A 17749-nucleotide genomic window follows, 5' to 3' on the forward strand; every position below is an offset into this window, starting at 1 on the left:
TTTCATAAAGCAGTTTTTTAAAACAGTTTAGTAAATACTTTTGATTTCTTTGCCTGATATCCGGAAGCTTTTCTTTTTAAAAATGCAATAACGTTTGTGAATTTGCTAATATTTACGTTTCTGTTCAGGTAAATCATGGTGCAGAGCATCGAATATTTACTCCACAGAGTTGACGAGTTTAAGGTAGTGGATAACTTCAGGAAATAGGCTAGCAATACCTTTTATGTGAAATTCTCAACATATTTTTCTTTGACCCCAGGTTTCAAAGTTGTTGTAGGTGGTCTCGTATAAGTTTTTCGACTTCTCGGGCACATACGTGGATAGCGCAGTTTCAGCAGCTTGTTGAATATCCAAAGACTCGTTATTATCACTAATTTTTTCACAAAACTTTGTAGGAATTACGGCGACGTTTGAACCTGACAGAACTTTGTCATTAAACAATGCATAAACAATGCCTTATAAACCGATTACCGGAACATTTTAAAAAATGTTTAAAAATAATTATCCGCTTTCACAAAAAATCTTGTATATACGAAATTCGTTGCGAAAAGAGTGTTTGAAGCACTCGATGCATTGTCGACAATTTTGCGTCCCATGCTTAAAATACATTCATTTCGCAACCTGTTACATAAATCGCTATTTTATATTTTCAATCATGTCGCAAAAATTAATTCTGTCAAGGTGTATGTGGCGCTAAACTGTATTGCTGGTTGCCTACATTGCCGCAACGCGTCAAGAAACATGGCGAATTCACCAAAAAGTAAAAGATATTTTTAGGCGCCATCTCTTAATCTAGTCGACAAGTAAGCGAATCAGACAATAGAATTTACTGGTAGATGGCGGAAAAATATCGAAAATTACAGAAGGTTCGAGAAACAGTCAGTAGGGGTATATAAAGGCCCGCGCTTGGCAGTTGGACAGTTTGAAGTTTGATAATACCGCGTTTTAAATTGTAAATTAATTGGCGAAGGTACCAGAACCGTTAGAGTAATAGTAGTTGCATAAATTGTGTTGTAAATAGTATAAGTTGTGTGTACAGAGTGAGAAAAATAAATTCGTTAAGTATTTTATCGTGAGTCTAAATTAATGGACCCACGGAGTCCGTAACAATACTTTTGTGACGTTTGAAAAAAAAATATTTTTTTTCTCGTGTTGTTTTCTTTTCGACTCAAAATAACATAAGAAATAATAATATAAGAATTTACCACTAGCATCACTGGCAGCTGAGCCTCCATTATGGCGTTACTATCTACTTTTCGTAATTCCTGCATTAAATATTTTGTGTCATTTGTTTCGATGCCTAGTGCGATGCCCAAGTCGAAAGCGATTTTTCTTGAATCTGTTTGGTAAGCCCAAAAGCACAGACTAGAACCGCTCATAATTACTGCTCCTATTACAAGATCATAAATATAATACAGTGTGTATCCACAGTTTGTATAGTTTATATCCACAGTTTATATAGATTCACCAAAGTTAAATACATTCATCATCGGCAAAAGTCTTGCACCCCCCAGATAAATTTATTTCTTTGCATAGCATATTGTTGTGGCTATGTGTACAAATACCTTAATATGTGTCTACAAAAAATAGGTTATAAAAGCAATGAAAGAAAACTTATCGATGGGATGTGTATGGTTTTGCTATTTGCGGTCAAGTTTTGTTTCTCAGTTCTAGTTCAATCTTGTAGTAAGTGTTGTGAAAGGCGACAAAAATGCCAGGGCACGAAATATCTGTCTTCGATAGGGCCCGAATAATCGCTTTGTATGAAAAAGGCCTCAGCAGGCATCAAATTGCTGATCGTTTAAATTTAGTGAGAAGTACTGTAAGCAGAATTATACAACGGTATATGGACACCGGAAATGTAAGATCTCGTCCTAGGTTGGGCCGTACAAGGGTAACGACTGAACGACAGGATCGCTACTTCGCTCAATTTGCCAGAAGAAATCGGTCAGTTCCAATTCGAGAGCTACGATCTCAGTTTCAACGAACTTACCACCGAGTGATATCAAGCCGAACCATTTCCAGGCGACTTTCTAATGCTGGATTGCGGTGTAGGCGTCCTCTGCGAGTCCCTCTATTAACTTTACACCATAGGCAAAGGAGGCTACAGTAGGCTAGAGAACACCAGAACTGGTTATTACCTCAGTGGAGAAACGTAATTTTCACTGACGAAACTAGGATAGGTTTGATCAGTGATGACTATCGTCAGCGAGTGGGGGCAACGGCCTCAGCTATGTCGAAACACTGGTTCCCATTAGAACACCGAAGTTAAGCGACGTAAGGCGATACTAGTGGATGGACGGGTAACCGGTTCGAAACTCTGTATCGTGCTGTTGTCCAAAAAAAGGCAAAAGTGTAAAATCTATTGACACACTCTGCTCATTCACGCCGGTTCGAGGCCGGATGAGATCGGATATCTCGTGAGTAAAAGTCGATTTGGACACTTGCCAAGTCGGTAGGCCATTTACCATGATATGGCCGAGGACCGCAGTTCGGATTCCGCGTAAACAAAGTAGGCCCCGTCCAGATTAGCCCTGGCAGCAAAAAGGAGGCGTTAACTGAAATCTCTACTGTTTTTACTTTTTTACTTATAGTGGGGATGCCCCGACGACTTGATAAAAAATTGAGGAGGCAATACTTTATATTAGTAACCTTAATTTTGTCAGAATCTATTATTTATTTATTTACTTTCTCTTTTTTGTCAAACATTTTTTTGTATTTTGGCAAAATATATTATATTAAGCTTGGTGAAAGTGTTCCCTTTTTTGTGTTATTTTTTAGCATAACTTTAGCATCTATTGATTTCCACGAAAAATTAGTTTGAAATGTATTTTTTTATTAAAAAAGTAAGGGGGTGTAAGACTTTTGCCGATGAGTTTAGATAATTTGTGCGCAGTTAAGCATACATTTTGAATAAAAGCATTAAGAATCATTATGCTATCCATGTATTCTATCTAATATCTACACTAACCGGTACGAAAAACGGGCACCTGTAATTTAAAGATTAATATATTTTGTATTAACAGGCCGATTTTGATGATTTTTTAAGCAATTTGGTGATAAATTATTTGACTTTTTAGTATCTCTTACTAAATTAATATTGAAAGTTTCCGTCTGTCAATTGTACGAGGGAAAACAAAATTTTGATATTTTGGTGATAGTTTGAAACACCCTGTGGAATATGTTAACAAAATAAGAAATTTAAAATTTATTTTATCATCTAGGTACGTCTTTTCTGGATAGTCTGTTTATTTCACTCATCTCAGTAGCTTTATTTTTATTGGAGACATTTGTTTTTGAATAAGACGGCAATAGTCTAAGAACTGGCTACATAAAAAACCCTAACATCGTTACATGGCGAATTTTTCTTGTGAAGTACCCTTTTGTGTTGCCACTATGAAAAGTCATGTCTACCAACGCGATCCCGGGGCTTAAAGCGGGGGCGGCCAATCGAAAGGGTGAAATTTTGACACTAAAAATGTTATAAGGTACACGAGTTATAATTACCAAATAGTTTTTATTTACGTGTGTTAAGTTAGCACAACCACTTTAAAAAAAATGTATGAAACTATGTGGAATAATTGCCGTAAATTAGCCGTAAATTTACCGTGAAAACGAAAAATTTGCCGCTCTTCGCTAAGTATGTTAAATCGATGGTTGTGCTAAGTTAATATTAAATTAGCACAACCACCATTGGAAATCAGTGAAAGAACATAGTTAGAAATTTTACAGTATAGCAGGAATTTGCCGTTTTTTTTGCCGTTCTTAGATATAATTAAAAAAAATATCCTCCGATCATTCTCTATCCCCCTGCAACAAAAAATGTAATAGCGTCAAGGTCATATATTAAGTTAGCACAACCATTCCTGTAAACGTTAAGTAAAATGTCTGAAATTAGTTGGAACAATTGCCGTAAATTAGCCGTAAATACACCATGCAAACCAAAAATTTGCCGCTCTATTATTTGTTTACAAAAACGACAATTTTTTTTAATTGACGTCTGTAAAATCTACAGGGTGATTCAGGCTTCCGAAAAAACTCTATGTTAGGTTTTGGTTTGTAAATTTAATTTCATTTTTTTATGTAATATGGAGGCAATGGTAACGCATATTTTAAAAATATTTTTGTCAGCATACAGGGTGATTCGAACATATTTTCAAACCAAAGTTGTATATTTTTAAATGGAATACTATATATTTTTTAGCTCAGTGGGTTTGCCACTAAATTTCTGTTTCAAAAATACCATAATGTCATATACTATACCTAATGGTTTTTGAAATATAAACGTTTTTAAGCTTAATTTACTGCTTATTTAAAGTCCTCTGAAAATTCTAAATATAACTTCCTGTTAAATGTTTTAAAATTCTTTGAATTTAGAATTTTCATATGGCTTTAAATAAGCAGTAAATTTAGTTTAAAAACGTTTATATTTCAAAAACCATTAGGTATAGTATATGACATTATGATATTCTTGAAACAGAAATTTAGTGGCAAACCCACTGAGCTAAAAAATATATAGTATTCCATTTAAAAATATACAACTTTGGTTTGAAAATATGTTCGAATCACCCTGTATGCTGACAAAAATATTTTTAAAATATGCGTTACCATTGCCTCCATATTACATAAAAAAATGAAATTAAATTTACAAACCAAAACCTAACATAGAGTTTTTTCGGAAGCCTGAATCACCCTGTAGATTTTACAGACGTCAATTAAAAAAAATTGTCGTTTTTGTAAACAAATAATAGAGCGGCAAATTTTTGGTTTGCATGGTGTATTTACGGCTAATTTACGGCAATTGTTCCAACTAATTTCAGACATTTTACTTAACGTTTACAGGAATGGTTGTGCTAACTTAATATATGACCTTGACGCTATTACATTTTTTGTTGCAGGGGGATAGAGAATGATCGGAGGATATTTTTTTTAATTATATCTAAGAACGGCAAAAAACGGCAAATTCCTGCTATACTATAAAATTTCTAACTATGTTCTTTCACTGATTTCCAATGGTGGTTGTGCTAACTTAATATTAACTTAGCACAACCATCGATTTAACATACTTAGCGAAGAGCGGCAAATTTTTCGTTTTCACGGCAAATTTACGGCTAATTTACGGCAATTATTCCATAGAGTTTCATATATTTTTTTTAAAGTGGTTGTGCTAACTTAACACACGTCTTTTATTTATTATTAAGAAACGTGAAAAATTGTTTGCAGACATTTTTCTCGTGGCCAAAATGCCGGCAGACAACACGAAAGAGGCACGATATTTTTTCCGGAGGCCACAATTCAAAAAAAAAAATACGGCATACATGCATGCCGATTGGTAGAATGTTATATTTATTTATTTTAAATGCCGTATACAAAAGGGCAGACAAAAAGATCGTGGCTAAATCAGCGACATACAGTAATCGAAAAAATTGACCAAGAAAAATCGGCCATGTAACGATAAGGTTTTTTATGTATCCAGCTCACAGTCTATAACGATTTATAGCAATTTTAGCATTGAAAGCATGCATTTTTTTGGTTCTTATCGACACACGTACAAAATAGTTTGTATTGTTTTGGTAATGTTCCTGTCATTGAAAAGTTATATTATCATTGTTTATTGACGTTTACTCTAGTAGAGATGGTTTTAAGTTCGAAAGTATCGGGTATTGCTGCTTTAATTGATCACGGTAGAGATCAATTTGGACTTAAAACCTTATCTGCTATTGTAACTGAATGAATGTATTCTACATTATGTTTTTTACACTATTTAAATAAAATTGGCCCTGATGAGCCGGATTTAAGCCAACGATGTTAAAAATGTCAAAAGTTCGTACTGTGAAACAATCCTTTTGCCTTTGGCGACATAAACAAGGAATTCACACTGACAGCTCCAGCACTTTGCCCAGCTATAGTTACCCTGCTAGGGTCACCTCCAAAACGCTTTATGTTCGTTTGAACCCATTTTAGCACAGCAAGTTGGTCTTTAACTGCCCAATTACCAGGGCATTCTAAATCTTCTGTACTCAGATAACCTTCAAAGGTAAAATGTTAGTCGTACGATATAATAATTTATAATTTTTTTAATTTTATTACCAAAAATAGATATTCTGAAATGAGGAAGTACAACAATAACATCATTTTCCATGAAGAAATCTGCACCATAACGATCTTTTACTGGTCCGCCACCAAGGAAAGCTCCTCCATAATAAAATACTAATACTGGAAGTAGATTTCTTGGATTCGATTCTTTGGGATCCTAAAGCGTTACATCAAGTACGTATGCAAATAAGAATTTAACATTTCGACAGATTTTTAATGGAAAACTAATATATTATGCTTCAAAAATTTTGAAGCATATATTAGTTTTGAAATTCAAGAAGAAAAAATCTGTCGGATTGTGATTATATACCCTTGGCGTATAAACATTTAAATATAAGCAATCTTCTTCTCCTTGGGGTTTAAACTCCATCTTTACCATAGCACTTATATTTACGCCAGCACAAAATGGGCCTTCGACTGTAGCATCCAATATTCCAGTCCATTTTTCGGGAGGCTGCGGTTCCTAAATTAAAGTATTAACAAGTTAATAATTATAAACTGAATATAAATAAATATATACAGTACGTCACCGGTTTGTCTTTACAAGAGGAAAAACTTTTTTATTATTTTTGACATTTTGAGAAAAATGCATTCTTCATATAAAAAATTTCTTGTTCTAAAATGGTTAATCCCGTTTATACATTTCCAAATTTCCATACTGTTTTATAGAAAATTAAAAAAAACATGAAAATATTGTTGGATTTTTATAAGCTCTAAAAATCAAAAGCGGTTTCTATGGTAATATCATTTCGATGTCATTCTTTGATAGATAGTTATTATTAATTTGGATTAACGTCATATTTTCTGCCATTGTTAAAGTATCACCTTTTCCGATAAAGATTATCCTCCTTTCTGTAGCACTGAACTAAATAAAATTTATGGTTCCTTAACATTTTAAAACAGCAAAAAATATTATGTTAATTATAGTCAATGACGTTAATTCTATCAATAACAATCTGTCAAAAAATGAAATGGAAATGATATTACCATAGAAATACCCTTTGATTTTTATGACTAATATTCAAAAGAATTTTAATGTTTTTTTTTTAATTTTCTCTAAAACGGTATGGAAATTTGGAAAACTATAAACGGGATTAAACCATTTTAGAACAAGCAAAAATTTTCCAAAAAAAAGCAAGAATGCATTTTTCTCAAACTGGCAATAATAATAAAATAATAGTTAATCGTTATTGTGAATGTAACATTATTCGTAGGTATATGTTTGATATTTAGAGAAAGAATAGTAAATCTTAATATTTTCTTAACTTTGTAAAGAGTGTTATCGTGTCTTTGGTTAAATATAAGGATCCAAAGAATTCATAGCAATGCTTTCTTTGAATTTACAATTTAATCTGTTTATTTATTAGTCATAGAATGCCTAGCAAAGTTGAACAAATTAGATTAAGAAAATAACTAACTCCTACTCAGTGGATACCAAGGGATAGAAGGCAATGAAAAGGCAAACGATCTATCTTAAAAAGGAGCGAACGCTCCATTGACTGGACCAGAACTGTTCTGTTTCCCAAGTGGAAACTAACTTAAAGAGGAACTCAAGAACTTGGAAGACTCCATACGTAACCTGGAATGGGAATTCTCCAACGGTCTAAGACACTCGATCAATTTCTCAGAACTTACGACCGAGAACAATCAAAGATTTTCCTAGATTTAAGTAAGAACAATTTGTGGATTGTCACGGGGTTTTTAACAAGATACTGCCTCCTCAAAGAACATCTCAGTAGATTGAAGCTAGGAGACAACGGCGAATGCAGAATATTTGGGGAAAATGGCGAAATAAATTTATGATTATCAGGAAACTAAATATTGAAAATATCAGGATACAAATAGAAGATCAAACTATAGAAAAGGTAAGAAGATTTAAGTACTTGGGTTGCTGGCTGAATGATAAATGGGATCCTGATGAAGAAATCATACATGGAATTGAAATAGGCAGAAACACTTTTTTCAAAATGAAAACTCTACTCTGCAACCGAGACATGAATCTGACTACTCGATGGCGAGCTACGAAATGCTATGTATTGTCTATATTGATATACGGAGTCGAGGGATGGACGTTGAAGGTACAGACTATGTCACACTTGGATTCATTTGAGATGTGGTTATACCGACGAATGTTGAAAATATCCTGGACCGAACGAACAACAAATCTCGAAGTATTAGAAAGAATGTGTAAGAACCAAGAACTATTGACTACAATAAAACGACAGCAAGCAGCACATTTTGGTCATATTTTTAGAAATAACAAATATAGTTTCCTACAGCTGATCGTTGAGGGAAAGATTGAAGGACGACGAGGCATTGGGCGTAAACGGTTCTCCTGGTTGCGGAATTTACGCCAGTAGTTTAATATAGGACAGGCTAGTGCAATTATTCGTTTGGCTCAAAACAGGGAGGAATACCAATTGATGGTCGCCAACCTCCGATGAGGAGAAGGCACATGAAGAAGAAGAAGGAGAAACACCAAAACACCTCATGGCTGAGTGAGCCGAGATAATAACCATTCGGGCCATAAACATTGATACCAATGATATCGCAGATGGAGAACTACCCTCTGTAAAACTGTCTCAGATGGGCGTGGCAAATCAAATATGCCACGCCCACTCGGTGCCCATTGGGCGAGTATATAAACGCTCAACTTGTGGATTGTACTTTAGTTTATAATCATCTGCTGATGATGCGAAAATGGTCATGGTTAGCGAAACGCGCGTCCAGTGTAAAAGTAAAAGTATTTTGGTGTATTGTGGTGATTTAGTGTTTTTATTTTGCGATTTAATAGATCTGTAAGATCGCGGATCTGTAAAATCCGCCCCCCCCCCCCGTACATTCTACAAATTGACAGTCAAATAATAATTATGTGAAATGACACTAAAAACAGAGAGGAACCATTAAAATTTACATACCCTGAATCTAAGATCATTTATGGGTGGTTTGGCGTAAGGTACACCAACATAGCTATAAAAGGTCTTATTAGATATCGTGGTTTCTTCTTGCCCTTGAATGATACCATCTTGTAACGTAAGCTGAAGGTCGTTGTTCTATAAAAATATAAATAAATCATTTTTTTGTTTGTAGTAAATTTATTTATTATTTAAGTGGTTTTTATTTTTATCAGTATCTACAATATTTAAAGACTAAAGAACACAAGAAACATTTTTTTTAATTTTTGTCACTCCAGAAATAAATTACTTTTTTTAAAATAAAAATTAATGGTCAGTTTTTATGTCAATTTATAATAAATGAAATGTAAGGCTTTTTCCGATACAAATTATGAAATTATCCTCAATTGTCATATGAAAAGCCACTATGATACCTTTTTTTATAGATCGTGAGGTATAATCATTAATGGGAGAGTCTTAAATAAGTGCAAATATTTTTAGGGTAATATACACACAACAAAACTTATATGGAAGCACTCTTTATTTTTGACTAAATTTCTTGCAAGAATAAAAATTGGTATACAACTTTAAGATAAGGCTTTTTGTTGTAAATAAACATGGTAATAAAGAATAAACTTCTGCTGCGATTTATTTTCTTGACTTTTGTGTTCAGTAGTAAAATCATGATTGTCCGGTAATTTTCATTCAATCCAAAAAAATTAAAAAATGCTTTATGTTGGATTAACATGTACAGAGGGGAAGAATTATTGTTCTCACCGAACATGAAATGTTCCAGAGAGACGTAGCAGAGATAGTAGGCTTTACCCAGGGTGTTGTATCGAAAACATATGCAAGGTACTTGGAATTAGGAACACACAAGTATAGGCCCAGACAAAGTCGTCAAAGAGTCACAACTGAACAACAAGACCGACATTGTGTGCTATATTGCTAGAATAAATCCCAATGTTTCTTATCCAGAGCTACAAAGACAACTTCTGGCAGCTACAAGTGTGAACGTTTCAGTTGAAAATATAAGAAAAAGGCTTCGTGCACGAGGGTTTTACAGTAGGAGAGAGTTATGGATCCCACAGTTATATCGGCAAAATAAAATTGACCGGCTAAATTGATGCCTTCAACATCAAAACTGGACAAGTGAGAATTGGAAAAATGTTCTTTTTTCGGATGAGACCAGAATTGGCCTAAGATCAAATAACCATCGAATTCGGGTTCTCAGAGGTCCAGGAAGACGAGCGAGCCTTCAGGCTGCCAAATGTACCAAGATATAAAGGAGGAACTGTAATGTTCTGGGGAGGTATTATACTGGGAGCAAAAACTCCATTGTTACCACTTCAACAAATTTTAACGAGTCGGAGATATGTTGATTTGGTGCTAGACCCAATCGTTAGTCTTTGGAGAGCTGCAATTGGAGATTATTTTAACTTCTTGTCCATATCAGCAGAGTGACTAGAGAATGTCTTGAAACGGAAGGTGTCAGAGTTTTGGACTGGCCTTCATATTTACCAGATCTAAACCCTATCGAACACTTATGGGACTAGCTCAAAAGAAGGGTTAGAGCTCGTCGAAACAAGGAAATCTCGCACAGCTTATTGATGCAGCATTAGCAGAATGGGAAAACATACCCCAAGACAACGTGGATATAATTCATCGCAAATTTTCCCACCGTATAGTTTATTAATCTCTGTTTTTACCGTGGTTACGGCACTAAAAGGGATGCAAAAACAGGAAAAACCCGGTGACTTTCAAAATTTTTAAAAATAAATATATATTTTTTTTAATTTTCAAAGTTGAATAACTCGGGTATTTTGAACTTATTTGAAAAACGGCAAAGAGAAGATCTGTTTCTTTTATCGAGATTTGTAGATCTCTGAAAATATTTGCACTTATTTGTAACTTAACCTGTATGAGTGTAAAGGTAGAAAGAGTACAAATCTCTTTATACCTTATAACTATACAGGGTCAGTCTTAAATAAGTGGAAATATTTTTAGGGGTAGTATATTTCGACCTCAGAGACACGTCTAAGAGGTTATTTGCGCGAAGAAAAAAAATTGAAAATTTGGAATTTTTTGAAATTTTTTTTAAAATTTATTTTAATTTTTAGTTAAAAAACATATTAGACAGATTAAATTGATTCAGTTGTTCACAACATTTAAACAAAATAATTCTTTTTTAAATTTTCAAAATAAAATATCTAGGTTATTTTGGATTAATTTAAAAAACGGTAATGAGAAAATATGTTTTTCTTTTTATCGAGATCTACTAGCGCTAAAAATATTTGCACTAATTTAAGACTCACCCTGTTCTGTACTCTAATATAAATTTTCTAAATAATATACAGTGTGTCCACGGATTGACTCCCAAAGAGGAAAAAACTTTTTTATTCGTGGGTTTATGAAAAAAAGTTATTCTTCATAAAAACTCTTGCTTGAGCTTAAACGACCAACAGGCATATTATTTTTACAAATGTATATACCGAGTATTAAAAAGTTTAAAAAATATGGAAAACGTTAAGAACAAAGTACTTGTATATGTAAAAATACGATGAAAAGTTATTAATAAAAGTTCTAGGGATTGAAAAACTACACCACGTCCAAATTTTATCTCGCTACCTAAATGTACAGGGATTGGTAAAAGGTTGCTCTCCATATAAAATACCATTTACTCTATATTAACTTAACTTTTTTTGAATAAGTCTTAAATCCTTGTTTACCTTTACGCAATTTCATTACTTCCCTTTTTAAATTAGCCAATGGAGGCTTTAAAATAAAACTCGTACACGATTAATTATTAAACTTCTTTTTTTAAAACGAATGAAAAATAAAAAACATTATTGCAAACAAATAATGGATAATAATGGCAGGTTGTTAATTTAAAAAAAAACATAACCAAAGTTTTTTTAACAATAATAATTCTTTTTTCAATGTCACATTGTTTAGTTTATGACAGTAAAAAAGTCAAAATGCTAATGTTAGAACAAAAAGTGTTTATTCTTCAATGTTACGGCTTAGAAGAAAATATTTCATACTCGTACGTAACAAAAATGGTTAGTGAGAAATGGCCAAATCTTATCATTGACCACAAAACAGTAAAATCCGTTGTTTCCAAATTTAGAACAACAGGAAGCGTTTTGAATGTTAAAAATAAAAAAAAAACTCCTATCAATGAAGAAGAAAATGCTGTGGCAGCTATCGCGCTGAATTCTGTTCGACGTTTCCCCAAAACATCGCTAAGAATCAGAGCATCCCAAATTGGGAACGTTAGTAAATCATATTTACAAATAATTTTCAAGGCTAATAAGGTCGGGGCATATAAACCCAAATTCATTCATACTCTAGAAGCGAATTACGATGCTAAAAGGCTTGACTTTTGTTTATGGATTGGTCAGAAATGTCTACAAGATAGACATTTCTGATAGATCTTCCATAATATTATTTTTTCCGATGAAGCAACATTCTCAACTAATGGAGTAGTTAGTTCTCAAAATTTACGCTTCTGGTCGGAAACGGAAAATTCAAATTTTCAAATTAATTGCAGAAGACAGTACTCCAAACAACTTTATTTGATTACTTAGATAATATGTCACTTACTGATAGACGAATAACATATTTTCAACAAGATGGTCATCTAGCACATTCTACTGTCATTGTGCGGGAATGGCTAGATCGACAATTTCCCGAGCGTTGGATTGGACGATATGGACCAATTCCTTGGCCAAGAAGTCCCGATCTTACAATAATGGACTTTTACTTATGGGGCTACCTTACCCAGAAAGTTATGGAACTCATTTGGAACCTGATCTTGATAATTTAAAAACCAGAATTAGACAAGTGATTCAAAATATCCCGTTGCAAGAAATACGAAACGCGTATAGGGCGTTTATTAAAAAAGTTCAACGATTCGAAGAGGTTGGTGGAGAAACTTTCGAACCGATTTTTTTTAAATTGACAACCTGCCTTTATTATCTGTTATTTGTTTGCAACAATATTTTTTTATTTTACATTTGTTTTAAAAAAAAGTTTAATAATTAATGGTGTACAAGTTTTATTTTATAGCCTCCATTGGTTAATTTAAAAAGGGAAGTAATGAAATTGCGTCAAGGTAAACAAGGATTCAAAAGTTAAAAAATTAAGTTAATTTAGAGTAAATAGTATTTTATATGGAGAGGAATCTTTTACCAACCCCTGTACATTTAGGTAGTGAGATAAAATTTGGCAACGTGGTGTGGTTTTTCAATCCCTAGAACTTTTATTAATAACTTTTCATCGTATTTTTACATATACAAATACTTTGTTCTTAGAGTTTTCCATATTTTTAAACTTTTTAACACTCGGTATATACATTTGTAAAAATAATATGCCTGTTGGTCGTTTAAGCTCAAGCAGGAGTTTTTATGAAGAATAATTTTTTTTCATAAACCCACGAATAAAAATTTAATTAATTTTCCCTCTTTGGGAGTCAATCCGTGGACACACTGTATAATCGAAACAAAAAAGGTGTCGGAGTTGACTTGGAAATGAAGATCCATTTTTTCGATGATATGATATATCATTTACCAAATATGATTTCTCATAATGATCTAGACACTCCAATGGATAGTTAAATGTACCCATTATTAATTATTATATTTTCCATTTTTTAATGAACTAGGTTAATTATTATGAATAGTTTTCCCAATTTATTAATTTATACCCAATTATACTTACTAATTTGTCTGTTGGAACTAAACCTTTACCATATACACCATATTGCAATAATAATATAAGCAAAATTCGTATGAAATCAACCATTTGAAAAATATTTTTTAAGCAAAATTGACTGCACTAAACGAACTGCAAAGAAATATTCTTTGAACAATAAAAATTTAAAATACTTTTAACGGAATTACGTACGCAATTTGTAAACAGTTGTTTAGTAAAGTTAATTTCTTTGTCCGACAACTAGTAATGTAGGATAATTTGACTTGTTTCGCTGATGTATTGGCTGTTAAACAAATAAATATGTGTTTTATGGAAAATTAAAGTTATTATTTATGTATGAGTAAGTTAAATATAGACTTTGCCTGTTAATTAAATTGTTTGGTGGCTATTTTTGTTTTAATAAAAATAGCGTGAGATAATTTAGAAAATATTGAGTCAGGTTTGGAAAATCATTTTTAAATTGGTGCTTTGTTTCAACCGTCACCTAACAACACGGTCCTCTTTACTCTAACATTTGTTTTCTCTAAAAAGTTAACAAACTATTTAAAATATTCAAAAACATTTGTTTTTAAATTTTTAAATTTAGTCATTTTCATTATTTTCACTGCGAGATACGGGGTCTTTTTGAATTTTTTACCATTTTGAAAATTGTCAGTTACTCAACACTTATATTTTTTTGTTTGTACACTTTATTAATTGTACAGTTAATACAAAATAAACTTTTAGTCACGTGATTAAGCTTGACAGGCACAGCGTTACCCACTTTTATATATTTTCTTTTAATCAAAGAGATTTAAACTCAAGAGAAGTTCTAAAAAGAACAATGGTCGACTGCTAGTAAAGATTTTCAAGGTTAAAGTATCACAACACTATTTATTTAAACCAAAAAAACTCCTAATACAAAACTAAAGTGTCAAAACGAATGACAATGTTAGGAAATCTTGACAAGGAAAGAGAGGGGACCACGGCAGCTGAAAGTGAGGCCACTTCTCACTACGCGAAATTCTCCAATGGCGTAGCATCAGAAATTAGTTTGTACCTAGACGATACAAAATATTTATTAAAACGTAAACCAATATATCGTTCATTTTTGAGTAATGCATATACAATTTTATATTTTATAGTCTCACCTTTATAATATTAGAATAGAATAGAATAGAATAATTTATTGATGTCAATACTATACAAATAGTGGCGTACATAAGTCAAAATATAAAATAAAATACATATATAAAACACAATTAACTTAAAAATTAACACAAAAGACATAAAGTTAAGACCATCACATTAGATGGGTACACAATGACAATTATATACTCTAGTTAATACATTGTAATATAAACATAGGGTGGGAGTTTCCAGTTCCCACATTCTGTTGTAGAAGGAATTTCCATCAAGTGAGATTAATATGTATATCACTTGAAAGAAACTCCCTCGAGTCATACAGTGGATTTTCAAGTAACCAGCCACGAACCCTGCCCTTAAACACCCTATCGGACAATAGTTTATACCCATCCGGAAGTTGTAAAACTTGTAAAACTTCACACCCCAGTATCTAGGTCCATCTCGAGACCTTTCTAATCTATGTATAGGGATACTGAGGTGCTCCGCCCTACGAGTGTCATGAGAGCCGTGCTGAGCATTTGTGGGATATTTTTCCGTATTGGCTTTAACATATAATAGATTTTCCAATATATAAAGATTTGGGAGAGTAAGTATATTTAACATTTTAAAGGTTTCCCTGCAATCATCCGTGTAGCCCAATCCTCCGACAACTCTCACAGCTCTCCTCTGAAGCACGAAAACCCTGCGCCACTGAGGTGCGTGACCCCAAGCCAAAACAGCGTAGGACATCACAGAATTAAGAAGAGCGTAGTAAGCAGTCCGCAATACGCAACAAGAAACAGTACCTGACAAATTACGCAGAACGAAGAGCGCGCTTCTTAGCTACTTGCATAGTTGTTCAATATGAGCATTCCATCGCATTTCACTGTCCAACTGAACCCCTAAAAAGGGAACAGATTCCCTGGAGAAGCGACTGTCCTCAGGCACACTCCTCAAAGAAAAAAATACACGATTTGTTTTGGCCTCATTTAAAACTAGGTTATTTTTCCGGAACCAGTCAGCCGCCCTCGCTTGAGCGTCATCCGCGCCTCCCTCTAGGTCTTTTAGCTCTTTTCCTCTGACCGAGACCGCTGTATCATCTGCGAATAAAACGTAGTGGTCGTCACGTCGGATATGTGGTAAGTTGTTTATATAAATCAAAAAAAGTAAAGGGCCCAGTACTGAGCCTTGTGGGACACCATTTTTAAGAGGTCTTGGGTTCGACCACACACCATCAACGACCACCCTCTGTATTCTGTCCTCCATGTAGGATTTCAAAAGGGCAACACTTCCCTCAGTAAGTTTATAATAGTCGAGTTTTTTAATTTTAAGGCTTTACTTAAATCGCAAAATACCTTGCCAACATGTTCCCTACCCTCAAAGCCATCCAAGATGAATGACACGAGGTCCAGAATAGCCACCACAGTGCTGCGTCCGGACCTGAAGCCGAACTGTTGGTCGTTCAGCAATAAATTCTCTTCAAGGAATAACGCCATTCTTGAGGCCATACATTTCTCAATGATTTTTGAAAAAACAGGAAGTAGTGAAATCGGACGATAATTAGATATATCATTCTTGTCCCCCTTTTTGAATACGGGTACAACAACAGCCTCCTTGAGACAACATGGAAAAATGCATTCCCTAAAGCACAAATTAATTATTTTTGTTAGCGGTATAAGGATAAGCTCCCTTATCATCTTTATAATCCTAACACTGAACCCAAATTTGTCACGCGAATCTTTATTTTTTAAGTTAAGTATTACGTCCCTGACCTCATTAAAACCCACATCTCCGAACTTGAATTCCTCATCCGGCAGATGAGTAATCCGAAATGGAATATCTTGTGTAGAACACTGTCCATTTCCGACCAAGACATCCGCCACACTAGAGAAAAAATCATTAAATGCATCGGGACCAATTGTCATTGAGATATTTTGTTTCTGCTTGTTTGCACGGTTGTTATTCACGATTTTCCAAATACTTTTTGACTTATTTGTTGAGTTAGAAATAAGTCTATCATTATATTCCCTTTTCGCGACTTTAATTGCCCTTCGATACTGTTTTTTAAAGCAGTTTCTATTGTCAAGCAGTTCTTGGGATGGGTATTGTTTAAAAAGATCATTAAGAAAACACAGACGTTCTCGCATTTCCCGCAGTGTGTCATTAAACCAAGGAAACATAGTCTGATTTTGTTTATTTTTATATATTTTTTCTGGAAAAGAAGCATCAAAAGCTTCTTGAATCTTATCACAAAAAAGTTTGCATTTAGTACTGACATTTATGTTGTTTTTAGATATAAAAGACCAGTACAACTAAAGTAAAAAAAGATTGCTTACCTCTTTCAGTGATAGGTCTATATTTCCTCATCAGTGTCTTGTTATTTGTATCGCTATATATTCCAAACCGAAGCTCTATTAAGTTGTGATCAGACAGATCATTGTCGATTATTTTGATATCGGTAAAAAGAACATCGAAGTTAATAAATAGGTTATCTATACAGTTTCCGCCGCGCGTACCAGCACTCACCAATGCACGAAATCCATATGATTTCAGCATGCCATTTACCAACACTGACTCGCTTTGTTTTGTACCAAAGAGTACATTAAAATCGCCTACAATAATGATTTTTCTGCGATGTCCCACACTGTCAATGGCTCTACCAAGTTGAGTCACAAATACCTCTATACTTTCTCCCGGAGATCTGTAAACGCAGAATATATAAATATTGAGACTCTTTATGTAAGCACAGCAAAGTTCTATGATTTTTTCTATTGAAAATTTCGAGATTTTAGTAATATTATTATGTTCAATAGTAGAGTCAAGAAGGGTGGTTACCCCACCTCCTCTGGACTTCTCCCTACAAAAAATTGAACCCACAACAAGTCCAGATATTTTAAGTTCAGCTGACTCACTACCGTCTAACCAATGCTCAGAGACAC

General features: G+C 33.7%; 1 protein-coding gene across 1 annotated transcript in view; it reads right to left on the reverse strand.

Moving 5' to 3' along the window:
- LOC115881214 (esterase E4-like) overlaps positions 1–13852 on the reverse strand; it is a 30599-nt gene extending 16747 nt beyond the window's left edge. The window contains exons 1-6 of the mRNA XM_030898628.1: positions 13713–13852; positions 9015–9149; positions 6407–6559; positions 6091–6253; positions 5832–6029; positions 1206–1390 (exon numbers count right to left, since the gene is read on the reverse strand). Of these exons, the coding sequence (XP_030754488.1) occupies positions 1206–1390; positions 5832–6029; positions 6091–6253; positions 6407–6559; positions 9015–9149; positions 13713–13796 (918 nt within the window). The 5' untranslated portion in view covers positions 13797–13852. The remainder of the gene's footprint in view (positions 1–1205; positions 1391–5831; positions 6030–6090; positions 6254–6406; positions 6560–9014; positions 9150–13712) is intronic.
- Positions 13853–17749: the final 3897 nt, after the last annotated feature.

Source organism: Sitophilus oryzae, unplaced genomic scaffold (genome assembly GCF_002938485.1).
Source record: "Sitophilus oryzae breed Bouriz unplaced genomic scaffold, Soryzae_2.0 scaffold_1701_pilon_pilon, whole genome shotgun sequence".
Classification (NCBI taxonomy): domain Eukaryota; kingdom Metazoa; phylum Arthropoda; class Insecta; order Coleoptera; family Curculionidae; genus Sitophilus; species Sitophilus oryzae.